Source organism: Gymnoscopelus braueri (assembly GCF_963280865.1).
Source record: "Gymnoscopelus braueri genome assembly, chromosome: 5".
Classification (NCBI taxonomy): Eukaryota; Metazoa; Chordata; class Actinopteri; order Myctophiformes; family Myctophidae; genus Gymnoscopelus; species Gymnoscopelus braueri.
The window spans coordinates 20,027,772-20,050,276 of record NC_137606.1 but is presented as its reverse complement, the minus strand read 5'-3'; the positions used below and the strand labels follow the sequence as shown (position 1 = coordinate 20,050,276).

The 22,505-nt window shown below is 40.4% G+C and overlaps 3 protein-coding genes across 3 annotated transcripts in view; 2 read left to right on the top strand and 1 right to left on the bottom strand.

Annotated features, from left to right (window-relative positions):
- The window catches only part of scg2a (secretogranin II a), a gene marked incomplete at both ends in the record, with an annotated part of 1,989 nt that extends 1,112 nt beyond the window's left edge, over positions 1-877 (top strand). Inside the window, one exon of the mRNA XM_080428226.1 lies at positions 1-877. This exon is cut by the window's left edge and continues 1,112 nt beyond it. Coding sequence (XP_080284352.1) covers positions 1-877 — 877 coding nt within the window.
- Positions 878-1,844: 967 nt separating this feature from the next.
- Positions 1,845-6,014, bottom strand: ap1s3a (adaptor related protein complex 1 subunit sigma 3a). Its single transcript, XM_080427768.1, has 4 exons — positions 5,387-6,014; positions 3,791-3,899; positions 2,744-2,881; positions 1,845-2,446 (listed from the first exon to the last, which is right to left on the bottom strand). Exons 1-4 carry the CDS (start codon positions 5,563-5,565, stop codon positions 2,411-2,413), a joined length of 462 nt encoding a protein of 153 aa, XP_080283894.1. The 5' UTR covers positions 5,566-6,014; the 3' UTR covers positions 1,845-2,410.
- Positions 6,015-13,875: 7,861 nt separating this feature from the next.
- dhrs12la (dehydrogenase/reductase 12-like a) lies at positions 13,876-21,784 on the top strand (the record flags this gene model as incomplete). Its single annotated transcript, XM_080429062.1, has 10 exons — positions 13,876-13,931; positions 16,354-16,487; positions 16,609-16,691; positions 17,150-17,245; positions 17,986-18,067; positions 18,390-18,451; positions 19,087-19,191; positions 20,242-20,332; positions 20,618-20,755; positions 21,669-21,784. The coding sequence occupies 10 exons, from the start codon at positions 13,876-13,878 to the stop codon at positions 21,782-21,784; spliced, it is 963 nt and encodes a 320-aa protein (XP_080285188.1).
- Positions 21,785-22,505: the final 721 nt, after the last annotated feature.

The following is a 22,505-nucleotide window of genomic DNA, read 5'->3' as shown; positions in this document are numbered from 1 at the left end:
GGAGCAGAAAAGAGAGTTAGAGGAAGAAAAGAGAGCTCAGAGAAGGGCAGCTCAGTCACAGTACAGTGACAATATAAACCCACAGGCCATCTACCAGCTCATTCAAATCTCCCAGAAGCTCCAGATTCCACCAGAAGACCTGCTGGACATGCTCAAGACAGGAGAGCTGACAAAACAAGACAGATCACCTCCACGAAGCCAGACGCAATTGCGAAAGGACGGTGACTTGGCCAGGCTAGAAAACAAACTCTCTCAGACGGCCTCACACAAAACAACACACAAGAGCCCTCCGGCAAACTTCTACAGCAGACGCCTCCCTGACACACAAACCAGCAATACTCTAGATGACCTGCAGACAGAAGAGATACTGAACATCCTCGGGTTGGGAAGTATGGGAAATCACAACACGGCTCCCCTCAAGAAACAGAAGCACCGTAAAAGCTCTCAATCACGACTTAATACGCCGCCTTCGTGGCAAGAGGATTACATTCTCCCAGCCGAGAAATTAAAGGACGACTATGATGATACTGTGGGTGAGGATGAAATTGCAGCATATTTGGCAGGTCAAATGCTGGCACAGTATCCAGACACTGTGTACTACAACAAGGTGGGCCAAAAGCGAGCCTCTGACCCCAATGAGGGGGGTCCTACTGTGCTGGGGTCATTCGAGCAGATGATACAGGACTACCTAGATCAAATGGACTCAGAGAAAAGCCCACATCAAAAGAGACAGTCTGAGAGCGAGGACATGGGTGACAATACCCAAGCGCAGAGTTTGGACGACGAGGCACTGAGAAAAATCCTTAGTTACTTGAACACAGAAATCGATGAGACAGAGGACAAGAGTGTTGATGACAAATCTGTCAAAGGATTGTAGGCCTATATTGTGGGGTTGTATATAGATATTTAGTAGTTTTTGTGGGGATAGAGAGGAATCAGATTAAAGTATTTTCAAAGATAAATAATGCAGTCAACATAAAGCAATATTTTAACAGCTTGAACATAGGGCTTGATATCAAGTTACAAATGTACTGTATAAATACATATATTGAATTGATTCACCATGATTCCATGCCTCTGTAAGAGGAGTTAGTCATATTCTAGCTCATTCACTTTTTTTCATTTTGCCCAAGATTTTTTTCATATCAAAGAACCTATACAATACCACATTTGTTCTATACATTTTTTCTGACCCTTTTATTATTGAATTCATAATAACAGTATACCAGAGTATATGAAGTTCAGAGCTTGTTCAATGCAAGTAATTGGGGAAATACAATGTGAACACTCCCTCTTTGTCCATTTCTTTATGTATTTATATATTGGTAAACTTATATCAAGCCCTATATTCAAAATTGTGAAAATATTGCTTTGAGTTCATTCTGAGAGTTTACAAGATTTTGGTCATTACAACCAATTGATTTAGTGATTTTATGATTAAATTATGTAGCGATGCCTAGGCCCTATATGTGGTGGTAACTTGGTTTTGTGGTTAATTTGATGTTTTAATTTTTATCTATTCATTTATTTATTTTTATATACGTAGGTTAGTTGTTCAACAGCATCAGTTACAATAGACCAATCATACCTGTGGCTCACCAGCGTGGCATTTCAGCGCACATCCAGTCAGTGTTGGATCCTTCGGGTCCACTCGTGTTCTTCATAAGTTACTTCTTAAGTGTGCTCATATGTGACATAACTGAGGTCAATAAAGCAAAATAAAACTTTATTTATTTCCGTATTGTGTAGTGTTTCTTCATTTGCTGAACACAGACATGGGTGATTTAGCTCCACAACATAGTTTATTCTGTTTGTGACTGACATGAATAAAGTCAGTTGTTGAAGTATTGGCTTATTGTACATTGCAGCCTTTTATTACAGTAAGTTATCAACTTCTGGAACACGCAGAAACAAACCACACAGTAGAGTTGGACACCATGGCAACAGGACTGCACAGGACACAATGTAATCAGAGTTGAGAAGTAGAAGTGCAGCCTGACATGGGACAGTTTGTATTGTAATAATTCTAATACAGGTGGAGACATCTCCTTAATGTAAAAATGCATTTATTCAAGTAAAGAAAAAAAAAAGGGTTGTATTAAATATTCAGACCAGTTTAATTCCTGTCCATTATCCCCTGTGTTATTCTGTACCCTGAGAAACACAATGTCTGACATTTGAAAGGCACTTAGCTGGGCATTGGACAGGCACATTTCTGTTATTAAAAAAAACAGTATTAAAAAAAAACATAATTAGCTGAGATAGGTATCTTGGTCAAATGCTCATACAAAATGAATCAATGATGACTATGAGCAGAATAATATCAGAGTAATAGTTCTTACAGTGCATGTTTAGAAGTATTGTACAGTAGAAAACAGTGCTTTTGAACATCATGGTCTTCCAGTTGGCTTCAGTAGGCAGGTTTACTCATATATTCCTCCATGGTCTGTGAACAAAGCATGCATGTTATAGTATACATATCGTTGCTATCGGGCAGAAACCTCTTATCTCCATATTTTAACTTTTTGTGTCTTTTCGTAAATTAATTTCCTACTTGATCATACAGCAGCGTCACAAAAGTATCAAAAGCTCAAAGCTCAAAAGCTTCAAAGCTCAAAGCTCTTTTGAGCTTGTAGATCTGCTACTTTTGATACTTCTGAATTTGAATCCTGAAAAGTAACAGTTTTGCACATAATGAGGATGAACTATGATTCATGTCAGGTGTGTGATGTGACGTGTGTACCTCTTGGTGTGTGTCAGCCTCCTCGATACACACACCTACGTCTGTTTTGGACGTTTCTTGAATCTCTCCTCCCATCAGGAACTCATCCAGGATGAAGTAGGCCTTCTCAAAGTTAAAAATGATGTCCAGTTCACACACCTGATGGGACATAGATGAACACCTCGTCTGTTTAACTACAGACAAAAGCACACAACGTAATGGGTTGTGTAGCTACCTTGCCATTTTGTAACTCCAAATATTGGCATGATATATTCAATAGTGCACACAGTGAAACAGGCCTCAAAGTCACTCTTTTAGCACATAAATGAATGTAAACAAAGCCGATTCCGCCAATATGTAACATTGCAAAACCCGACACAGCTTTTATTTATTACATTACATACATACGCAGTCGCACGCGCGCGCACACTCTCACACACACACACACACACACACACACACACACACACACACACACACACACACACACACACACACACACACACACACACACACACGCGCATCCTGTGTGCTTTAATGATCCTGAGGGAAATTCAGTTGTCATAGCAGCAGCACAGTAAAGATGACACAAAGATACAGGAAAGGGTAGAGAACAATTGCAGAATAAGTGGCAGGGTAACACTAAAATAGGATAAAAGTATAAAAGACAGTAAAAAGATTTACTGACTTAATGTCAGACCAGGCCCTCTGCGCCGGGCTGGTCGGGTATGCATAATGTATAAGTAGAGAGAAATAGAGGCTTAGGCCGTCACCAATAAAAATGGCATATAAATAGACAGTAGCTGTTAACATACAGTAGGCATAAATATAATGTGCAATCTATCACCAGTAAAAAGGGCATACTAGACATGCAGAGTATCAACAGTAATATGGATCAATATGTACATAAAAGCATGTAGTTATAGGTATGTAGTTAAATAGGTATACTATACACTCTATCACCAGTAGCAATACGTGCATATATTTTGACTTTAACAGGTCCTACATTTATACACCCAGTACAATCTGCCAGCTAAGTCCAGCTCAATTTGGTGAGGTTTTGCTTACATTGCCAAAGTATTTGTCAAGCAGCTCAACATATCTGTGCAGCACTTCTAGGGTAAGCAGCTCGTTGTCCTGGTCCTCCAGACCAGCACAGAAATACAGACTGGCATACCTGGAACAGACCACATCAAAGGTTGAAGCAGCAGTTCTCAAACTCCCCCAAACTGCTTGTGGTGCTCATGTTAGATTCTGAAACAAGGAATCTAAAAGCTCAACATAGCGGCCCCTAGAGTCCGTGCTGCTCCTCATACCCAACTGGAAATTGGCCGAAGAGTGGCACTAGAGCAGTGGCTTATGAAACATTTTCATGTCGTTTTCCCCCAAAATAATATGTATTTGGCCGTGGACCCCCATCTGAAAATATGTGGTGCCAGGGACCCCCATACAAGTTGTTTTGTGTTGTTAAAATGTTTCAAAAATATTAATTTTCTGAAAATAGCTGATCTACAAGCACACATTTTAAGCTTGTAGATCGGCTATTTGCCAATAGCCGATGAATAGGGTTAATCTTTTTTTTATGCTATATCAACACATTTTGCTGGGGACCCCTGGAACCCCCTCAAGGACCCCTGGGGGTCCCCGGACCTCACTTCGAGAACCACTGCACTAGAGGGAAAGGCCACAGGGTCAGCAAAATCACTAGGCTTCATCCTGGAATTAGATTATGATTCCCTTCATTTCAGAAAGAAATGACAATCAATGTGCAGAAACCTGCTTGCTAAATATGCTAAATATCAGTGCACATAATGTTTTGTCAATTTACATTACAGTCATTTAGCAGACGCTTTTATCCAAAGCGACTTACAATAAGTGCATTCAACATAGGTAGGCAAGGAAACTACTAATCACCAGAAGTCTTAAGTGCATTCTCTTCTAAAACAAGCAACTAAGAGTATACCTAGCGCTACGGTAAAAGTGCAATATATCAGCTACCTACTTTCTTTTAATGAAGCATTTTAATGAATTTGGAAGAAATGTTAATGCTTAGTCTAAGGAAACGAAGAGAAACCCATGACACACAGAGAGGAAATACTCAGAAAGCTGCCCACTCCCTCCTGTGTTCAGCTTTACAACTGTCTGTCTCAAGAAGTAGAAAGGGTAGTACTAAAGAAGATTGGATTACAGTAGTCAACGAGATAGACTCTATGGATAAACTGACCTTCTCTCTTAGGCTGAGAGTAGAACAATATGTGAAGAACTGGAAGAAATGGACGTCTTACTGTATTGGGAAATGTAACTCATTGCATTTGAAAAAAGAAGAACACTCAGTAACATTTTGTAATATATTGTATTGTAATATAACGCCCACCTCAACACAATTTTATTTTAATTTGTTTGTTTGTCTTTACTTTACTTTTTATTTTTCCTTTCTGTTTATGTGTCTTTCCTGTGTTTGTTGAATTTTCTACCTGGAAAATAATAAGACTTAAGCTACAAAAAAGAAGAAGAAAGGGCAGTACTGAAAAATTTCCTTTTCAGACAATGCTACGTGCCAATCCACACACATACATCCATGTTCATATATGTACCCCCCCCCCCCACACACACACACACACACACACACACACACACACACTTGCCCATACACACCCGCATCACCTCTTGTAAACTATCTTGAGATCCCTCCACTGGAGGAAGTTGCAGGAGCGTGGTGGGCGGGCCAACACCATCATGGTCATGTCACGGATCACCTTCTTCTTGTCCCGCTCCGTCAGGGGGGTGAACCATTTCTGCAGCCGCAGTTTCCCCTGACGGCTGAACAGCAGCAGGAAGTGCATCTGCACACAGACAACATAAAAAGACACCAGAAGACTAAAGATCTGTGTTTAACCACTTGAACCCCACCATCCATATTCTGACGGGAAGATTTGCTATTTTTGGCAAAGAGATTTGGTGTGGATGGAAAAAAGCAGTCCAAGTGCAGAGCCAATTCCGGTCCAGTTGACTAAATCTAGACTAGAGGGCTGCCTTAAGGGGTTAAACCTCATCTCCAACATGCATTTAAATCCCCATGTTGTGCTGTCTCATTCAGTATGGTTTTAAAGTATGTGATCAAGTCACAATTAAAATAGTGTCATTATTATTAACAACAATAATAATAATCGGGAGCTGTGGGACTGCGGTCTACTCCATTGCGGGCTGAACCCAGAAACTCCCAATCTGCATTTAAATCTAAACTGTCCAGGAGTATCAGTATGCACATGCCCAATCGCCTTCATAGAAAGTGACCTTTTTTATGCCTACATAATTTCGCTAATTTATATCTCTCTTCTCAAACCACAGTTGCTCTCTGCTGTGCTCTCATTCAATACAAAGGCTGGAGCTCGTGTTGTTTTCCCCTCCTGATAATAAGTCTGGTTTCAGCCAGAAACAAGGGAACTGCATGCTCAACTCAAGAGCCAATCCAAAAGGCACAAAAATGTACTCGCAAATAAAAAGTAACGCTTTTAACCACGGTGTATGCGGTGTATTGTGAGTTTGTAGATCGGCTATTCACTAGCCTCGCGTGGCCAGACAATATCACACGAGGGCTAAACCACTGGAGGAAGTTGCAGGAGCGTGGTGGGCGGGCCAACACCATCATGGTCATGTCACGGATCACCTTCTTCTTGTCCCGCTCCGTCAGGGGGGTGAACCATTTCTGCAGCCGCAGTTTCCCCTGACGGCTGAACAGCAGCAGGAAGTGCATCTGCACACAGACAACATAAAAAGACACCAGAAGACTAAAGATCTGTGTTTAACCACTTGAACCCCACCATCCATATTCTGACGGGAAGATTTGCTATTTTTGGCAAAGAGATTTGGTGTGGATGGAAAAAAGCAGTCCAAGTGCAGAGCCAATTCCGGTCCAGTTGACTAAATCTAGACTAGAGGGCTGCCTTAAGGGGTTAAACCTCATCTCCAACATGCATTTAAATCCCCATGTTGTGCTGTCTCATTCAGTATGGTTTTAAAGTATGTGATCAAGTCACAATTAAAATAGTGTCATTATTATTAACAACAATAATAATAATCGGGAGCTGTGGGACTGCGGTCTACTCCATTGCGGGCTGAACCCAGAAACTCCCAATCTGCATTTAAATCTAAACTGTCCAGGAGTATCAGTATGCACATGCCCAATCGCCTTCATAGAAAGTGACCTTTTTTATGCCTACATAATTTCGCTAATTTATATCTCTCTTCTCAAACCACAGTTGCTCTCTGCTGTGCTCTCATTCAATACAAAGGCTGGAGCTCGTGTTGTTTTCCCCTCCTGATAATAAGTCTGGTTTCAGCCAGAAACAAGGGAACTGCATGCTCAACTCAAGAGCCAATCCAAAAGGCACAAAAATGTACTCGCAAATAAAAAGTAACGCTTTTAACCACGGTGTATGCGGTGTATTGTGAGTTTGTAGATCGGCTATTCACTAGCCTTGCGTGGCCAGACAATATCACACGAGGGCTAAAGTGCGATGCAATTTTGCAAAGGCAGATTCGTCTGGAACCAGGCTACTGTAGCTATTTACGATGAATAGATTTTCTGTAGAGGGGAAAAGGAGCAGACCAAGTATAGAGCCCTGGGAGACACAAGGGCAGAGGGTTTAAGTGGTTAACAACAACAGCAGCAGCAGAAGGAAACAAACATGTTTCCTCAGCATTTCTAAGTCATGTGCGGGAGTCTTGGGACACTTCACTACCAAGTGTAAAGAACTTGCTATAGGTTCTGTTCACAGGCTTTTTAACGTGTTAATTGGTTACAAATTCTCTGGGTTTATATATTGATTATTATCATCATCCGTATTTTTTTATATATTTTTTATATATATTTGTTTTGGGGCTTTTATGCCTTTATTGATGGGACAGTAGACTGACAGGAAATGGGGAGAGAGATGGGGAGTGACACACAGCAAAGGTCATTGGGATCGGGATTCGAACCCGCGACACGCTGTCAGGCTGGCATTGCAGCCTATAGGGTGCCTGGACCGCCACGCCGCGGCCCAGGCCCCATACTTTTAACTAGGCTAATGTTTGCACACTTTTACTAGACTGGGTGTAGATTGTTTAGCTCCTCTAAATTTGCTACAGTTCTCTGGTAAGTGTAATAGGTTATTTTCCTCTTCTAAATTCTGTTTTTATTTGGTATGTAAATGCAATTTGTTTTTATTATTATTTATCTCACATCTGTTTTTATACCTCATCTCATGTCTGTGTTCATACCTCTTCTCACATCTGCATTTAAACCTAAACTCAGATCTGCATTTAAATCTAATCTAGACAGAAAGTACATGAAGGCAGACCATTTAATGTCATGCTCCATCGGTTGGATAAATTAATTTCATGAAAATCATAAATAAACAAATAAAGGAAAAAGAAAATGAGTCAAAAAACTAACAATCGTTTAGCATCATATCATATAAAAAAATCCCTTGTGTAGATCCTGCTGTAATGTCAGTTTTTTATTTCTTTTTGTGTGTGATTATTTTAGCCTATGTCTATCTATTGCTTATCTGTTTTAGTGGAGACAGAAAAGCAGGGATATGACAAAGTTTACAAGCTGGGGTCAAACCCAGGTCTGTAACCACATAATGTTTATCTGGTACACAGACCAGGCTGGCCCAAGGGAGAAACTCTTGTAAAGGGCTTTGATGAGCTAAATTCTGTATTGACTTCTGTATGTCCTATACACACCTTAAGTAAAGTTTCACAAAGAGTTTGAATGTTATTTGAGATAAGGGGGGAATACGAGGCTACAGAACAAATGTGACATTCTTTTGTGTCCTGTGTCATGTCAAGCATGTTATCAACATGTAGTTAATGTGTAGCTACGGATTTATGGGCATGAATGTATGCACACAGACACAGGTATGTCCACACAGACTCCCATCCTCGCACACGCACGCACGAATGCACGCACGCACGCACGCACACGCACACACACGCGCACACACACGCGCACCCACACACACACAAGCGAGCACACGTGCACACACACACACACACACACACACACACAAGCGCACACACATGTGTGCGCACACACACACACACACACACACACACACACACACACACACACACACACACACACACACACACACACACGTGCACACGCACACACACACACGCACGCACACGCACACACACACGCACACGCACACGCACACGCACGTACTGCTGTTACCAAAACATTTATATTAATATGTGCTGTTTGTACAGGTGTTTTTTTTTGTTTGTCAGAGTGTAAATCACATTGCTATCCTCTGGATAAAGTACAGAGTTTCTGCATTCATTTTGAGACAGATGGAGGGTGTGTGTTCAGTAACAGGGGTCTCCCCATTTCTCCAACTCTTTAGAACATTTTCAGATTGGGTCAACTTTACCAAATTCCCAATTTTTATCCAAACAGGAGAGAGAACTAAACCCCACAAGGAACATGTTTCAGTTTCAGTTATACCAGTTCCAATTTTGACTGTTTATTAAGGTCTTTCTACTGATTGGATCAAATTGGTGTCCCAAAGTGAAAATGAATTTTCTGTTTACATAAAAGAGCTGAGACTGGGAGACGCCTGTTACTGAACACAACACACACTCTAGCAATGATTACTACTAAAATGGTGCTATTAAACACTTATTTTAAACAAAGAAATACTACTTACACCACCTTTAACTATAATGGGCCCGCTGTGCAGTTGCTCTATACCTGGCTTACAACAGAGACATTTAATCCTACAGTCAGTGTTGCAATCAAAACACATCGAGCCACAAGTGCTCATTCCACAAACCTGGGATTACACTGTCAAATCTTGAGTGTTCATTTAAGTTTGAGAGTCCATTTGGTGACATTTGTACACTCACATACTGTAGTTACAAATGGATACATTAACACTAAGGATTTTAGTACTTTCTACCTAGGAAAATAATAAGAGTACCAACAGTAGAAAGTACTCAATATGCAGAATGTCCCATTTCACAACTTTTCAAATGTATGAAATGTATAAAAAATCTTTTGAAAATAGCAGATCTACAAGCTCGCAATGCGTCGCATCGGGACTCATTGTGAGCTTGTAGATCGGCTATTTTCAAATGGTCGAAATGTATATGGGGCTGAAGTGGGTAATGTATGTTATGTTTAGTAATAATAATAATAAAAATCTACAAGGTAACTAGTAAGTTTTCAAATAATTGTAGTGGAGTAAAAAGTACAATATTTGCCTCTGAGATGTAGTGGAGTAGAAGTAAAAGTATAGAAAATTGGACATACTGAAAAAAGTAAAAAACACTTAATTGTACTTAAGTACAGTACTTGAGTAAATGTACTTAGTTACTTTACACCACTAGTCCAGTGCAACACTGAATGCACTGCTACTCTTATCAGGGAGTCACAACAGATCTTTGACCTGGTGGTGCATTTAGCAATCTACTTCCAGGAACACTTCAAATAGTACAGAACAGACAACCTGGTGAAAAGAGTATAAACCTGTGATGATGAAAAGGTTCTGTGCTAAGAAGCAGCTTATCTGATATAGATACAAAACAGTCGAGGTGCCATATTTAAATATGTGTTGAACTTAATTTAAAAACTAATTTAGTTTCAATTTCATTTGAATTTCCTTAACATCTGAGCAAATGACAAGAACAGAACAGAGTTGGTATGCTCCAGATGAGCTCAAACGTAGGCTATACTATACACACACACACACACACACACACACACACACACACACACACACACACACACACACACACACACACACACACACACACACACACACACACACACACACACACACAGTGGTGTAAAGTAACTAAGTACATTTACTCAAGTAGGCTACTGTACATAAGTACAATTTTGAGGTACTTTTGATTTACTGGAGTATTTCCAATTTGTTATACTTTTACTTCTACTCCACTAATTCTCAGAGGCAAATAGGCCTATTGTATTTTTTACTCCACTACAATTACTTGAAAAATGTAGTTACTTGTTACTTTGCAGATATAAATTATTACATTATAAAACATAGGCCTACATTAATTTTAGCCTACCTATTTTATAGGACTATTTTTATTCCGGACCTATTTTATAGGTAGGCTATTTGGAAAATAGCCGATCAACAAGCTCACAACGTGAGCTTGTAGATCTGCTATTTTCAAACATTTTAGTTTTTACTTTCGGTACTTTAAGTACATTTTGATACCAATACTTTTGTACTTTTACTCAAGTACATTTTGAATTCCGGACTTTTACTTGCAGAGTATTTCTACATTGCAGTATTAATACTTTTAGTTTAGTAAAAAAAAATCCACCACTGGCTGTAGCCTACACGGCCTACACTGCAATGAGTTCCTGCATTAATTTTCCTCCGAGAGTATTACAGTACTTCCCAGGTGCAGGTGTAGCCTACTCTAGTCTAGACTAGTCGATATTAATAACCTAAAGTGTACACTGGCCAAATAGGCCTATGTAATCTATGTAAACTCAAATACTCACCATTTTGTCACGGTAAATGGAGATCAACAGTCTTTGATCGGGGTAAAGATTCAAGAATCCACGGTTTAAAAGCACTCTGTTATTTCTTGCGTATCTTGGGACGTAGTGACATCGCTGATCTTCCCAGAGCTCTGCGCTCTGTGTGTAACGTGCGTTGCAACACCACATGTGCGCAGCAGTGGTGGAAAAAGTAGGCTACTCAATTTTGTTTACTTGAGTAAAAGTATCAATACTGCAATGTAGAAATACTCTGTTACAAGGAAAAGTCCAGAATAAAAAATTTACTTGAGCAAAAGTACAAAAGTTGGTTAAATTGGTATCAAAACGTACTTAAAGTGTCCAAAAGTCCTACTCATTATGCAGAATGTCCCATTTCGCAAGTTTTAAAAAAAAATGTATGTACTATACAAAAATAAATAAAAAATTAGCAGATCTACAAGCTCACTGTGAGCTTGTGACAATGTAATAATAATCTAAATCTACAAAGTAAGTAGCATATTTTAATACTTTATTTAGAAGTTTGCCGAGAAAAAAAGCACATGGTAGTACAGTTTAAAATACAAGGTCAACTAAAAAGGATGAAAAGCCCAAAGAAGCCTTTCGGCATGATTCAATAGGGGTCCTGACCAGTAACTAAGTAAGTTAGTTTAATAGACCAATTATTTGTTTACTAACATTGAGACTGGATGCACAGGTGATTGTTTCGTGGAATCAATTCTCAACCTCACCCCCCCCCCCCCCCCACCCCCCCCCTTCCCCCTCTTGTGTGTTGGCTACTGGCTAGTGAGGCACGTCCTAGCGAGACCTGAGAATGGGTTTCATTTGGAGCCAGTATGACGTTTGGAGCCAGTGTGTGACGTCGTCTGTTAAGGGGTCTATAAGTAAGTTTTCAAATAATGTAGTGGAGTAAAAGTAGGCTACAATAGGCTATTTTCCTCTGAGATGTAGTGGAGTAAATACAAGTATCGAAAATTGGAAATACTCCATTAAAGTAAAGAAATACCTCAAAATTGGACTTAAGTAGGCCTGGCCTACAGTACTTGAGTAAATATACTTAGTTACTTTACACCACTGGCAACACCTTCCCAACTCCCAAGACACTGCCGCGCCCTCTGCTCATCTGCAGCCTGGGATTATATCTCTCTGCTGCTGTTTCCACAGCACTATCCTCACTGTTCATTTAACATAGTTATTTAGTGTTAAATTCATTGATACATTGATTGATTGATTGATTGATTGATTGATTGATTGATTGATTGATTGATTGATTGATTGAAAACTTAATAGACAGAAATGTAAACAGCACTAGTGGTTCATGTATATTTAAAAAAATCCACATTTAGGATATCCTATAGGCCTACAGCTATAGTTTCAGTTTACAGAAACATCTTCTGATGCAGGACTTTGTTAGTGGTGGAAAGTAACTAAGTACATTTACTCAAGTACTGTACTTATAAGTAGCTACGTACAATTTTGAGATACTTTTACTTTACTGATGTATTTCCAAATTGCAATACTTGTACTTTTTACTCCACTACATTTATTTCAAAAGTTTAGTTACTAGTTACTTTGTTGATTTTGATTATTATCACAAAACATACCACTTCAGCCCAATATACATCCTATATATGTTTACTTTACTTTAGTCATGTTCATTTTTATTATGTTTTGAATGTCTTTCTTCGAAATCATAAAAAACACTGAATATTAAAAAAGAGCAAAAAAAGAAACAAGAGAGAGAGAAAAAAAGAAAGTAAGTATCCTAGATATACTTTAGCAATTTGAAAGTAGCAGATCTACAAGCTCACAACGTGTTGCGATGCGACGCGTTGTGAGAAAAATAGAGTCCTTTTCCCACCACTGGACCTTGTAGGCCACACATCATCGGTGAGGTGTTATATTATGTTCTTCAATGTGTGTGAAATAAGCCCAGAAATAAGCCTGGCTATACATCATCCCATTGAAGGTCTAAAGCAGTGGTTCCCAAGCATTTTAGCTCAAGACCCAAAAGAGAATTTAGATGTTTGTCTGGGACCCAAACTAGTGAAAATAACAGATCTACAAGCTCACAACGCGTCGCTTCACGCCGCGTTGTGAGCTTGTAAATCAGTTATTTTCACTAGCTACTTCTTAAATGTCTTTTAGTTTAGGCTATAGACTTATTTTTATGAAATGTTGGAATTTGTTTGTATGATTTTTTTGTTTAAACTTTTTAAAATCTTAATATAATAATATTATATATAATATAATATATATTTATATATATCTTTTAAATGTAGGAAACAAAACAAAAAGGGGATATTTACTTGTGACCCACAAAAATCTGTCCGCGACCCAAACAACTGTTTGGGAACCAGTGGTCTAAAGCGTTCAGCTATTTTAAACGTGCTCTAAGTTGAAATGAGTTGAATCACCCTGGTGACCTTTATACACTGTAGCATCTATTGTCATCTATAGCCATAACACATTCAGCCCTCTGTCTCGCCGCTTGGTGGCCTCTGGATGTGTGTCATCCACCTATGTAAATTCATTAGAATCCCTTGGTTACACGTGGTACTGGTCAGTATTAAAGCCTGGAGGAGAGCTCGCCCCGCTGACCAAGAGCCTGTGGAGATAAAGCATGTCTCTGTACCGCAACTCCGCCTGGTTCCTCAAAGGAGTCACTGAATTCACCAAGTAAGTAAAACCTGTCTGTTCTGTCCTGTAGGCTGCTTCACCACTTGAACCCAGCATCCCTATTCATGGGGGAATATTTGCCAGAAATATCAGACCGATTGGCTATTTTTAGCAAAGAGATTTGGTGTAGAGGGATTAAATAATTCAAGTACCAAGTACAGTGCAACTCAGGTCTGTTTTACTAAGTATAAAACTAAGTATAAAGGGTTCCTGGTTATTAATGTGCACATCAAATATGCCCTTTTCAACTTAGTTAAAGGGAATTAAGATTCATTGATTCCACAGTACTAATGTCTACATTTCTGCATCTATGAAAATGTAAGCAAGATAAAGATATTTTGGTTCATTTGAGGTAGGGGTAAACATTTAATCAAACATTTGTATTCATCAAATAATCTGTTTAGTGATGTATCAGGTAAAAAATATCTTATTTGCATTCATCTTTATCTGTATTCATTCTAAAATGAAAAGCTGCTATTTAGACCTGGAACACCTATACGTTATTATACCTTTCAAGCCGGGAACACCTCTGTGTGTAGTTGTTGCTATACAGGTATATGCAGCAACATAATCTTTTCCAAAATGTTTGGAATAAAATGTGAAGTTTTTCAGAAAACATAGGTCAGGATTTAGAAGGCGTTTTTAGAATCGGCCTCAGGTCTAAATGAGGCAACTTCAGGATGATTTGGTTCAGACAAGTTGTGAATGATGAATGAGCATTCACTTATTTTACCATTATTTTATGGTCAATGAGTCAATCAATCATGGTTTAATCAAATAATACATTTCTTTCCGATTGCTATATTATTAAAATAATGTGATGGTTGAAATGTCTAATGATAATGATGATGATGATGATGATGATGATGATGATGATGATGATGATGATGATGATGATGATGATGATGACGATGATTATGATAATAATCATACTTATATTGCACTTAGATACTCAATGAGGCTTTACAAAAACATCAGTAGATCCTGGTGAGATCACTACTGTATATAGGATCAACCAAGAAGACTCAAGGTGAACAGATGCAAGTGAAATGGAGAATGTTTGGGCCTCTCCACTGGATCAGCCTAGATGGCTCAAGTATGCATTGAATAGAATAGAATAGAATAGAATAATTAATTGAATATGACTGCTTGATGTCTGAATTAATATTTAATGAAATTTCAATAATGTATTTGAATGAGCTAGGGACCATGTACAAAATACATTAATCTCAAGCAAAGAGAATACTTTCTAATTAATAATTTCTACCTGTAGTCCCTGGGCAGTTGAACAGAAACAATATGGTTGTGATGATCGATGACTTGTTTTATGATCGATTTATGTATCAGAACTATAATGGAACAGAACAGGTGCTCTGTGAGGTCCCAAGTCTATTATAATCACAGTGGAGCTCTAGCGTATCAATCAAATGTAAAGTGTTTCCACAACAGTGTGTAAACCAAGCCAAGCCTTGTAAAGAGGTGTGTTTGTGCTTGTTTCACATCTTCTCCCTTTTGTTCAGTGTTGTTTTTCCTCCCAGATAGCAGTGAGTCTCACTACCCGTGCTGACCCTGTGCTAATGTGCTCTCTGCATGACACCGCATGAACAGAGCCACCATTTAGCCTAACTCGCTAAGCACGGCGGCACCATGCTCCCTTCATCCCCTGCTGCCTGCCGCCTTAACAATGGTGCACTCAGGACAATGGGGGGAATTGAGGTCCATAATGTCGCTGCCTCTCTCTCACAAGCACACACACACACGCACACACACACACACACACACACACACACACACACACACACACACACACACACACACACACACACACACACACACACACACACACACACACACACACACACACACACACACACACACACACACACACACACACACACACACACACACACACCAAGGACTCCTGCCTCCCAGATGATACAAGGCACGCTCTCTCCCTCATCAGATCTTTACAGTATCACTGTCACTGAAGTGACACACTCAGTGCCCTCGGTTGACCTGACTGCTCAGAGCGTGTCTGTGTCTCTCTCGTCACGTACACAAACACATTGATTCAGACACAGAGAGAAAGGGAGATGCAGCCTCTTTTCATTTCGGCCCCCTGCAAGCGAGTGGTTCCCAAAGTGGGGTTCAGGGATCCTGATCCTGTTGGTTCCAGGGGTTCCCCAGCCAAACGAGGAGTAGTTTAATTGAACTACAATTCAATTTACTTGAAGTTATAGTGAGTGTTCTAACAAGTGTTCCAACATTCTGTAACATTTCAATATCACCACTCCATGTTGTGTGTGTGTGTGTGTGTGTGTGTGTGTGTGTGTGTGTGTGTGTGTGTGTGTGTGTGTGTGTGTGTGTGTGTGTGTGTGTGTGTGTGTGTGTGTGTGTGTGTGTGTGTGTGTGTGTTTTGCAGGAATGGCTTTCTGTCGTCCTCCAAGAGGTTTGTGGAGAAGGACCTGGAGGTGTCCATGGCAGGTCGCTCCTTCATGATAACTGGAGCTAACAGTGGTATTGGGAAAGCCACGGCCATGGCCATCGCTAAGAAAGGTAGGTACACACCATCCGGACGCTACAGTGATGTGATCGACACATTTCATAATGTCATAGTGCAGAATGGAACAGCTCTGGGAGCCTTCATATTCCATTGTCACTACTTCCTTCTTCACAGGTGGAACCATCCACATGGTGTGCAGGAACAAGGACAAGGCTGAGGAGGCCAGGGCCGACATTGTCAAGGAGACAGGGAACAAAGTACAGTATGACTCATGTTTCTATAATTAACCTTTTAAGACCTGAGGCCGATTCTACAAATGTCTTGAAAAAAACGTATGTTGATATATATCAGCGGTGATCAAATATATCTTCCAGGGGAACCCCCCAGAAGCAAAGATTTGAGTTACAAATGTTCGCTTGAAAAAATATATATATTCAAAGACCTGCACAAATGTATATTCAAAGACCTGCACAATTCAAAAATAGCAGATCTACAAGCTCATAGCGTGGCACTCTGTGCCACACTATGAGCTTGCATATCTGCTATTTTTGAATTGCCAAAGAAATCTGAAAAGCCAAAAAATGACACAGATGCTAGCTTTCCCGGTCTTAGAGGGTTAAAACAGAAACTAGAAGGCAGGGTCACTACGGTAACTAATTACCTCTGCTGCTATGGATACGGATTGCATTCATCCTAAAGTCTTGTGCCATTGCAGGAGATCTTCGTGCACATCCTGGACTTGACTGAGACCCGGAAGGTCTGGGAGTTCGCTGAGGCCTTCAAGAGGAAGTACAAAACCCTCAATGTGTTGGTGAGAGCCACTAGTTTCCCACAATAATGCTGATATCTTCAGGATTATCAAAACAATCCCCTGTAAATGTGTATCAATCGCTCCATCCCCACGTATCCTGAGAGTTTCCACTTCTCATTGCCTCTGTCAACTCCTTCACTTTCAAGTTTATTGTCACACCACAAGTTTATAGGTATAAAACAGTGTGTTAAATTATCATTTTCCATACAAGCTCCCAGTGCTTTGCAGTTACAAATATAGTCATAATAATAGAGAAAGAAACAAAGGAAACAGCACAACAATATCAAATATATAAGGTGTGTGCTAAAAATGTGTGTGCAGAATATCAGTCTCTTGTGCAAGTAACAGTCATATCGTCTCTGTTGGGTGGAAACCTCATATGTCCAAAAATAGCAAAAGTAGCAGATCTACAAGCTCAAGTACTGTAGCTTGTGTTGTGAATCTGCTACTTTTTTCAAGTAGAGCTTTAATTTACAAAAAAAACACAAAAGGTTAGAATATGGAGATAAGGGGTTTCTGCCCGGCAGAAACGATATACAACAGTGCCTGTTCAATGCCCTGAAGGTCTGACAAAAAGTTGTCCTTCAGAAGGACCGCCTTGTGCTTAACACAATGAGGTTGTCGTTTTTGGGTGACAGTACGGGTTATGGCCTGCCCATCTCTGCACATGAATATCAGCTTTATTACTGTTTGTGATTAATTGTGATAATTGGTACCTTAACGAGTTGTACTGTGTGCAGATCAATAACGCTGGCTGCATCATGAGCGAGAGGGAGGTGAACGCAGAGGGACTAGAGAAGAGCTTCGCCATCAATGTCCTGGGTGAGTGGGTGAGACATTGTGATATATGAGAAATCAGGCTGCATGCTGGGTATCAGATCAATCCACATCAATGTTTCTATACATAAACTATAATGACAGACATGACCCAAAATAGGGACCAGGTTGAAAGTGGTTAAAGTGTGAAGTATCAGATACAGTTATAATCATAATGTGCTGATTCTCTGCCTCCTGTCTCTTTCCAAAGTACTACATTGAATAAACCAAAGACCTGAACTGGCCAGGAAGGTGCAGAAATAGTTAGAAAAAAGCAAGCAGAGAACTATGAAAGTGTTCATTTGTCTTTGACCCGTTCTTTTTTTAGGAGTTTACATTCTCACCAAGAGCCTCATTCCTTTGCTGGAGAAGAGCACAGATCCCAGAGTGGTGAGTGTCTCAACTCAATATTGTACCATACGGTGTGACAAACACACATTATTATTGCAAAATATACAACTTTACAAAAAGTTTAAACATTTTTTTAATCATCTATATCAGTACTTTGTTTACACTTGTTTAGGCAAATTCTATACCCCAAAAAAACATTTTTTTCATTTGGCATTAGTAAATAAAAAAAGAAGTGTGATAAAACGTGTTATTTTGCACAAATATTAATATGTATATGTGCCTTGAGAGTTTGACTTGCCCTTTGGTCTGCCCTGGGCACAAAAAGTTTGGAACCCACTGCCATAGTGGGCACAATAAACGTCCACTATCAAATGATAAAGCAGCAAAACCATTTACATCATAAAAGAGAAAGACAGAGAGAGAAATCTGTACATGGTAATACAGCTCTCTGTGTTAATTGAGCACTATGGATATTACTGTGTATGTGTATACTGTACAGTATGTTCCTAGAGCCACACAATGTGGCAATGTGGCACCCAATGTCTTCTTCCAATGCATTGGATTGTGTTTCTTTTTATTGTTCTCCAGTGAAAATCCAATTGTCTTCTCCTACCCTCATTTCCTCTGTCATTGTTCTTCCTCTCCTCCCTTCCCCTCCATCCCTCCGTGCTCAGGTCACGGTGTCATCCGGGGGCATGTTGGTTCAGAAGCTGAGGATAGGCAACCTGCAGTCTGAGATTGGAAATTATGACGGTACCATGGTCTATGCCCAGAATAAGGTAAGAAGGGATAATGGGCTTTCTACCTTCAACTACCTAACTACTTGAAGCGGCAATCCATAACCTTAATGTCCTCCCCGGAACACCGTCCCCTACACGAGTGCTAATATTTTTTACTGCTGAGCAAAGACAGAAAGCCTGTTTGGTGCCAGAGGAAAATTTGTGTTTTGACCTTCATGCAATACCTCTTGTCAACCAGTAGTGGTCCTACCTGACCACAGGATCAGAATGTCTCCATAGAAGAACAGGTAGACAACTACAACCGTTAGTAGGCTAATATCGTTTTGAAGCAAACATGAAAAAAGTATTTTCATGAACAAATAATCCCGCACACTGCTCTTGCTCAGCAGCCTCTGCCTTTATTCAAACTGACAGACGTTTCGGTCCCTCTGGACCTTCATCGAGAGTGTCTTATGTAATATCGTATTAAGATACTCTACCATACAGATTGGTCAACATAGCGTTTTATGGATTGCAGCTTTAAGCACTACTTGTGTTATCTATTCTCCCTTGGGGCGGCTGTAGGTTAGTGGTAGAGAGGTCATCTGGTAATCAGAAGGTCACCGGGTCGACCCCCGGCCCACTCAGTATAGATTACGTGTCGAAGTGTCCCTGAGCAAAGACCCTAACAGCTCTCTCCTGACACCTGATTCGGATGCATTCAATGCATTGATAGCATTCGAAGCCGGTGCTCCTGAGCACTCCTCATGACCATTTGAGCAGCCATCAGCTGGGTGAAGCCCAAACTGAATTTCCCACATGGAGATACTGGGACATGGCCATTTCCTCATCTATACACAGTACACACACCCCTTCACATTTTCTCATTAATGTACCTGATGGAGACCATTTATTTTACATAAAAGGAGCTTTTGGCAAATGATCTACATGGTTGCACACAGTATTGTTGCAAACCTTCTGAACCTAGCATTCACAACAGAATATATGTATTCACTATAAATGAAGTGGACATAGACGTGTGTGTGTGTGTGTGTGTGTGTGTGTGTGTGTGTGTGTGTGTGTGTGTGTGTGTGTGTGTGTGTATTTCAGAGGCAGCAGGTGGTGATGGTAGAGCAGTTGGCCAAGGCGCATGCAAACATAAACTTTTCTGTCATGCATCCTGGCTGGGTGGACACTCCAGGTACCACAAGCACGCGCGCACTCGCATGCACGCACGCACGCACGTACACACACAAATGCAACATTTACCGTATGTTAAAAACTATAATTAATTAATGTATTATGGACCAATTTTTTTAATTTCAGAGTTAAATCAACACTGTGAATTTTACTTTGTAATCCAGGGTGATTCATTTGTCTCTTTATCTCTATCCCTTTCTCTCTTTCTCTTTCCTATCCCCTGTCTCTCTCCGACCCCCCCCCCCCCCTCTCCCCCTGCTATCCCCCTCGCTCTCTGGAGTTCCAGTAGTGGCCAATGCCATACCAGACTTCCATCGCTCTATGAGGGAGAACCTGCGTACCCCAGAGCAGGGGGCCGACACTGTGGTGTGGCTGGCCATCTCTGAGGCCGCAGCCACCAATCCCAGTGGAAGCTTCTTCCATGGTAGGAACTGCAAAAAACAACTAATACATCCAATCAATTTTCTTTTCTGTTAAAGCAAACCTGAGGCCTTTCAGAAATGCAACAATTACTGGGTAGGACATAGTGAGGAGAGGAGATGGAGATAGCTGGCTCAATACAGTGTTTGTCATTTGTAGGTCAGATGAGGTCCACAGATGAAGTGTGTGTGTGTGTAGGACTGGCGTGCATCCACTGCAGCTGGAGTGGGCTGCTCTGTGCCAGATACTGCCAGAGTACAGTGGCACGCCCCTATAAACACACACACACACACACACACACACACACACACACACACACACACACACACACACACACACACACACACACACACACACACACACACACACACACACAAATGTCCTCAGTGACCTGTTGAGAGGAACACCTAACTTGTGATTACCCAGAACATATGAATATACTGCAAAAGTCAAAATATCTGTTTGGTCTCTCTGTGCTTAAAGAACTAAACCTCTGCCTGAGCATCACATTTTACCACTTGAACCCTGGCGTCTTTATCCTGGACATTTCTTATTAGTCGAACATTCTGTGAAGATAGGCGAACATTCAGCAATACTAGCTTCACCTGCTGAGTTTGTAGACCGGCTATGTTCAGTGAAGTGGCCAAGGATAGAACCCTGGGGGACCCCGGTCAACGAAGTATATTGGGTTTAAGAGGTCAAGTCACAATGCATATTCCTGTATGCATGTTATTATTTATCTACAAGGTTTTACTATCTTTGTGGGGAACAAAAGTCCCCACGACGATAAGATCTGCCTTGTGGGAAAAAGTGGCATTTTTATGGTTAAATGTGTGTGTGTGTGTGTGTGTGTGTGTGTGTGTGTGTGTGTGTGTGTGTGTGTGTGTGTGTGTGTGTGTGTGTGTGTGTGTGTGTAGACCGTAGGTTGGTGCCCACCCACCTGCCCCTGGCCTGGAGCCGTAGTTCTCCTCCGGAGGACCAGAAGTTCATGTCACTGATGGAGGATCTGGCCAAGACCCACCAGCCCCACTGAACTACCACACCCATCACCACTACAACCACACTCAGAGTTCCAAAATGCATCTCAGCTTGGAATGACCTTGGTACCATTAAAGAAAAACAAAGATAGAGATAATATTCAAGGCAAGAACCTAAAGATCTGTACTGATTTCCCAGAAACCATTGCATAAATATAATTTAGTAGGGAAATTCATCATTTCTTCATTAAGATTGGGAACGGTTACTGTATACTGGGATCCTGTAACCTTTTTATTTAATTTTGTATGACTACTTATTACTAATATATTCATATGTGTGAGGTCAGCTTGTATTTAAACAGTGTTAAGCTACAACATTTGATAGTCATGTTTTTTTAGCTTTAGCTATTTTTCAGAGAGTGCGCTCTCTCACACACACACACACACACCCAAACAGCACACGTTCTCATAGCTACTGTTCAGTGACTTTATAGCAGTCAATTAGATGGGAATCTGATGTGACTTAAGGCACTGCCAACATACCCTCATTGTGCACAAGGATGGGTACGTACACACACACACACACACACACACAAAGCTATGGGCTCAACCTAATGTTTGCTATCATGTGTCTAATGTAACATACGTGCAGTATTGCTGATAATGTTTAATGTCTATGTAAATTATTTAATTCCAATGCCAGTAGTAGTAATGTTTGTACTTACAGTATGTCACAGGTTGAGCTCAAGCTTGGGAGTTGCCCTCACTATACACTGT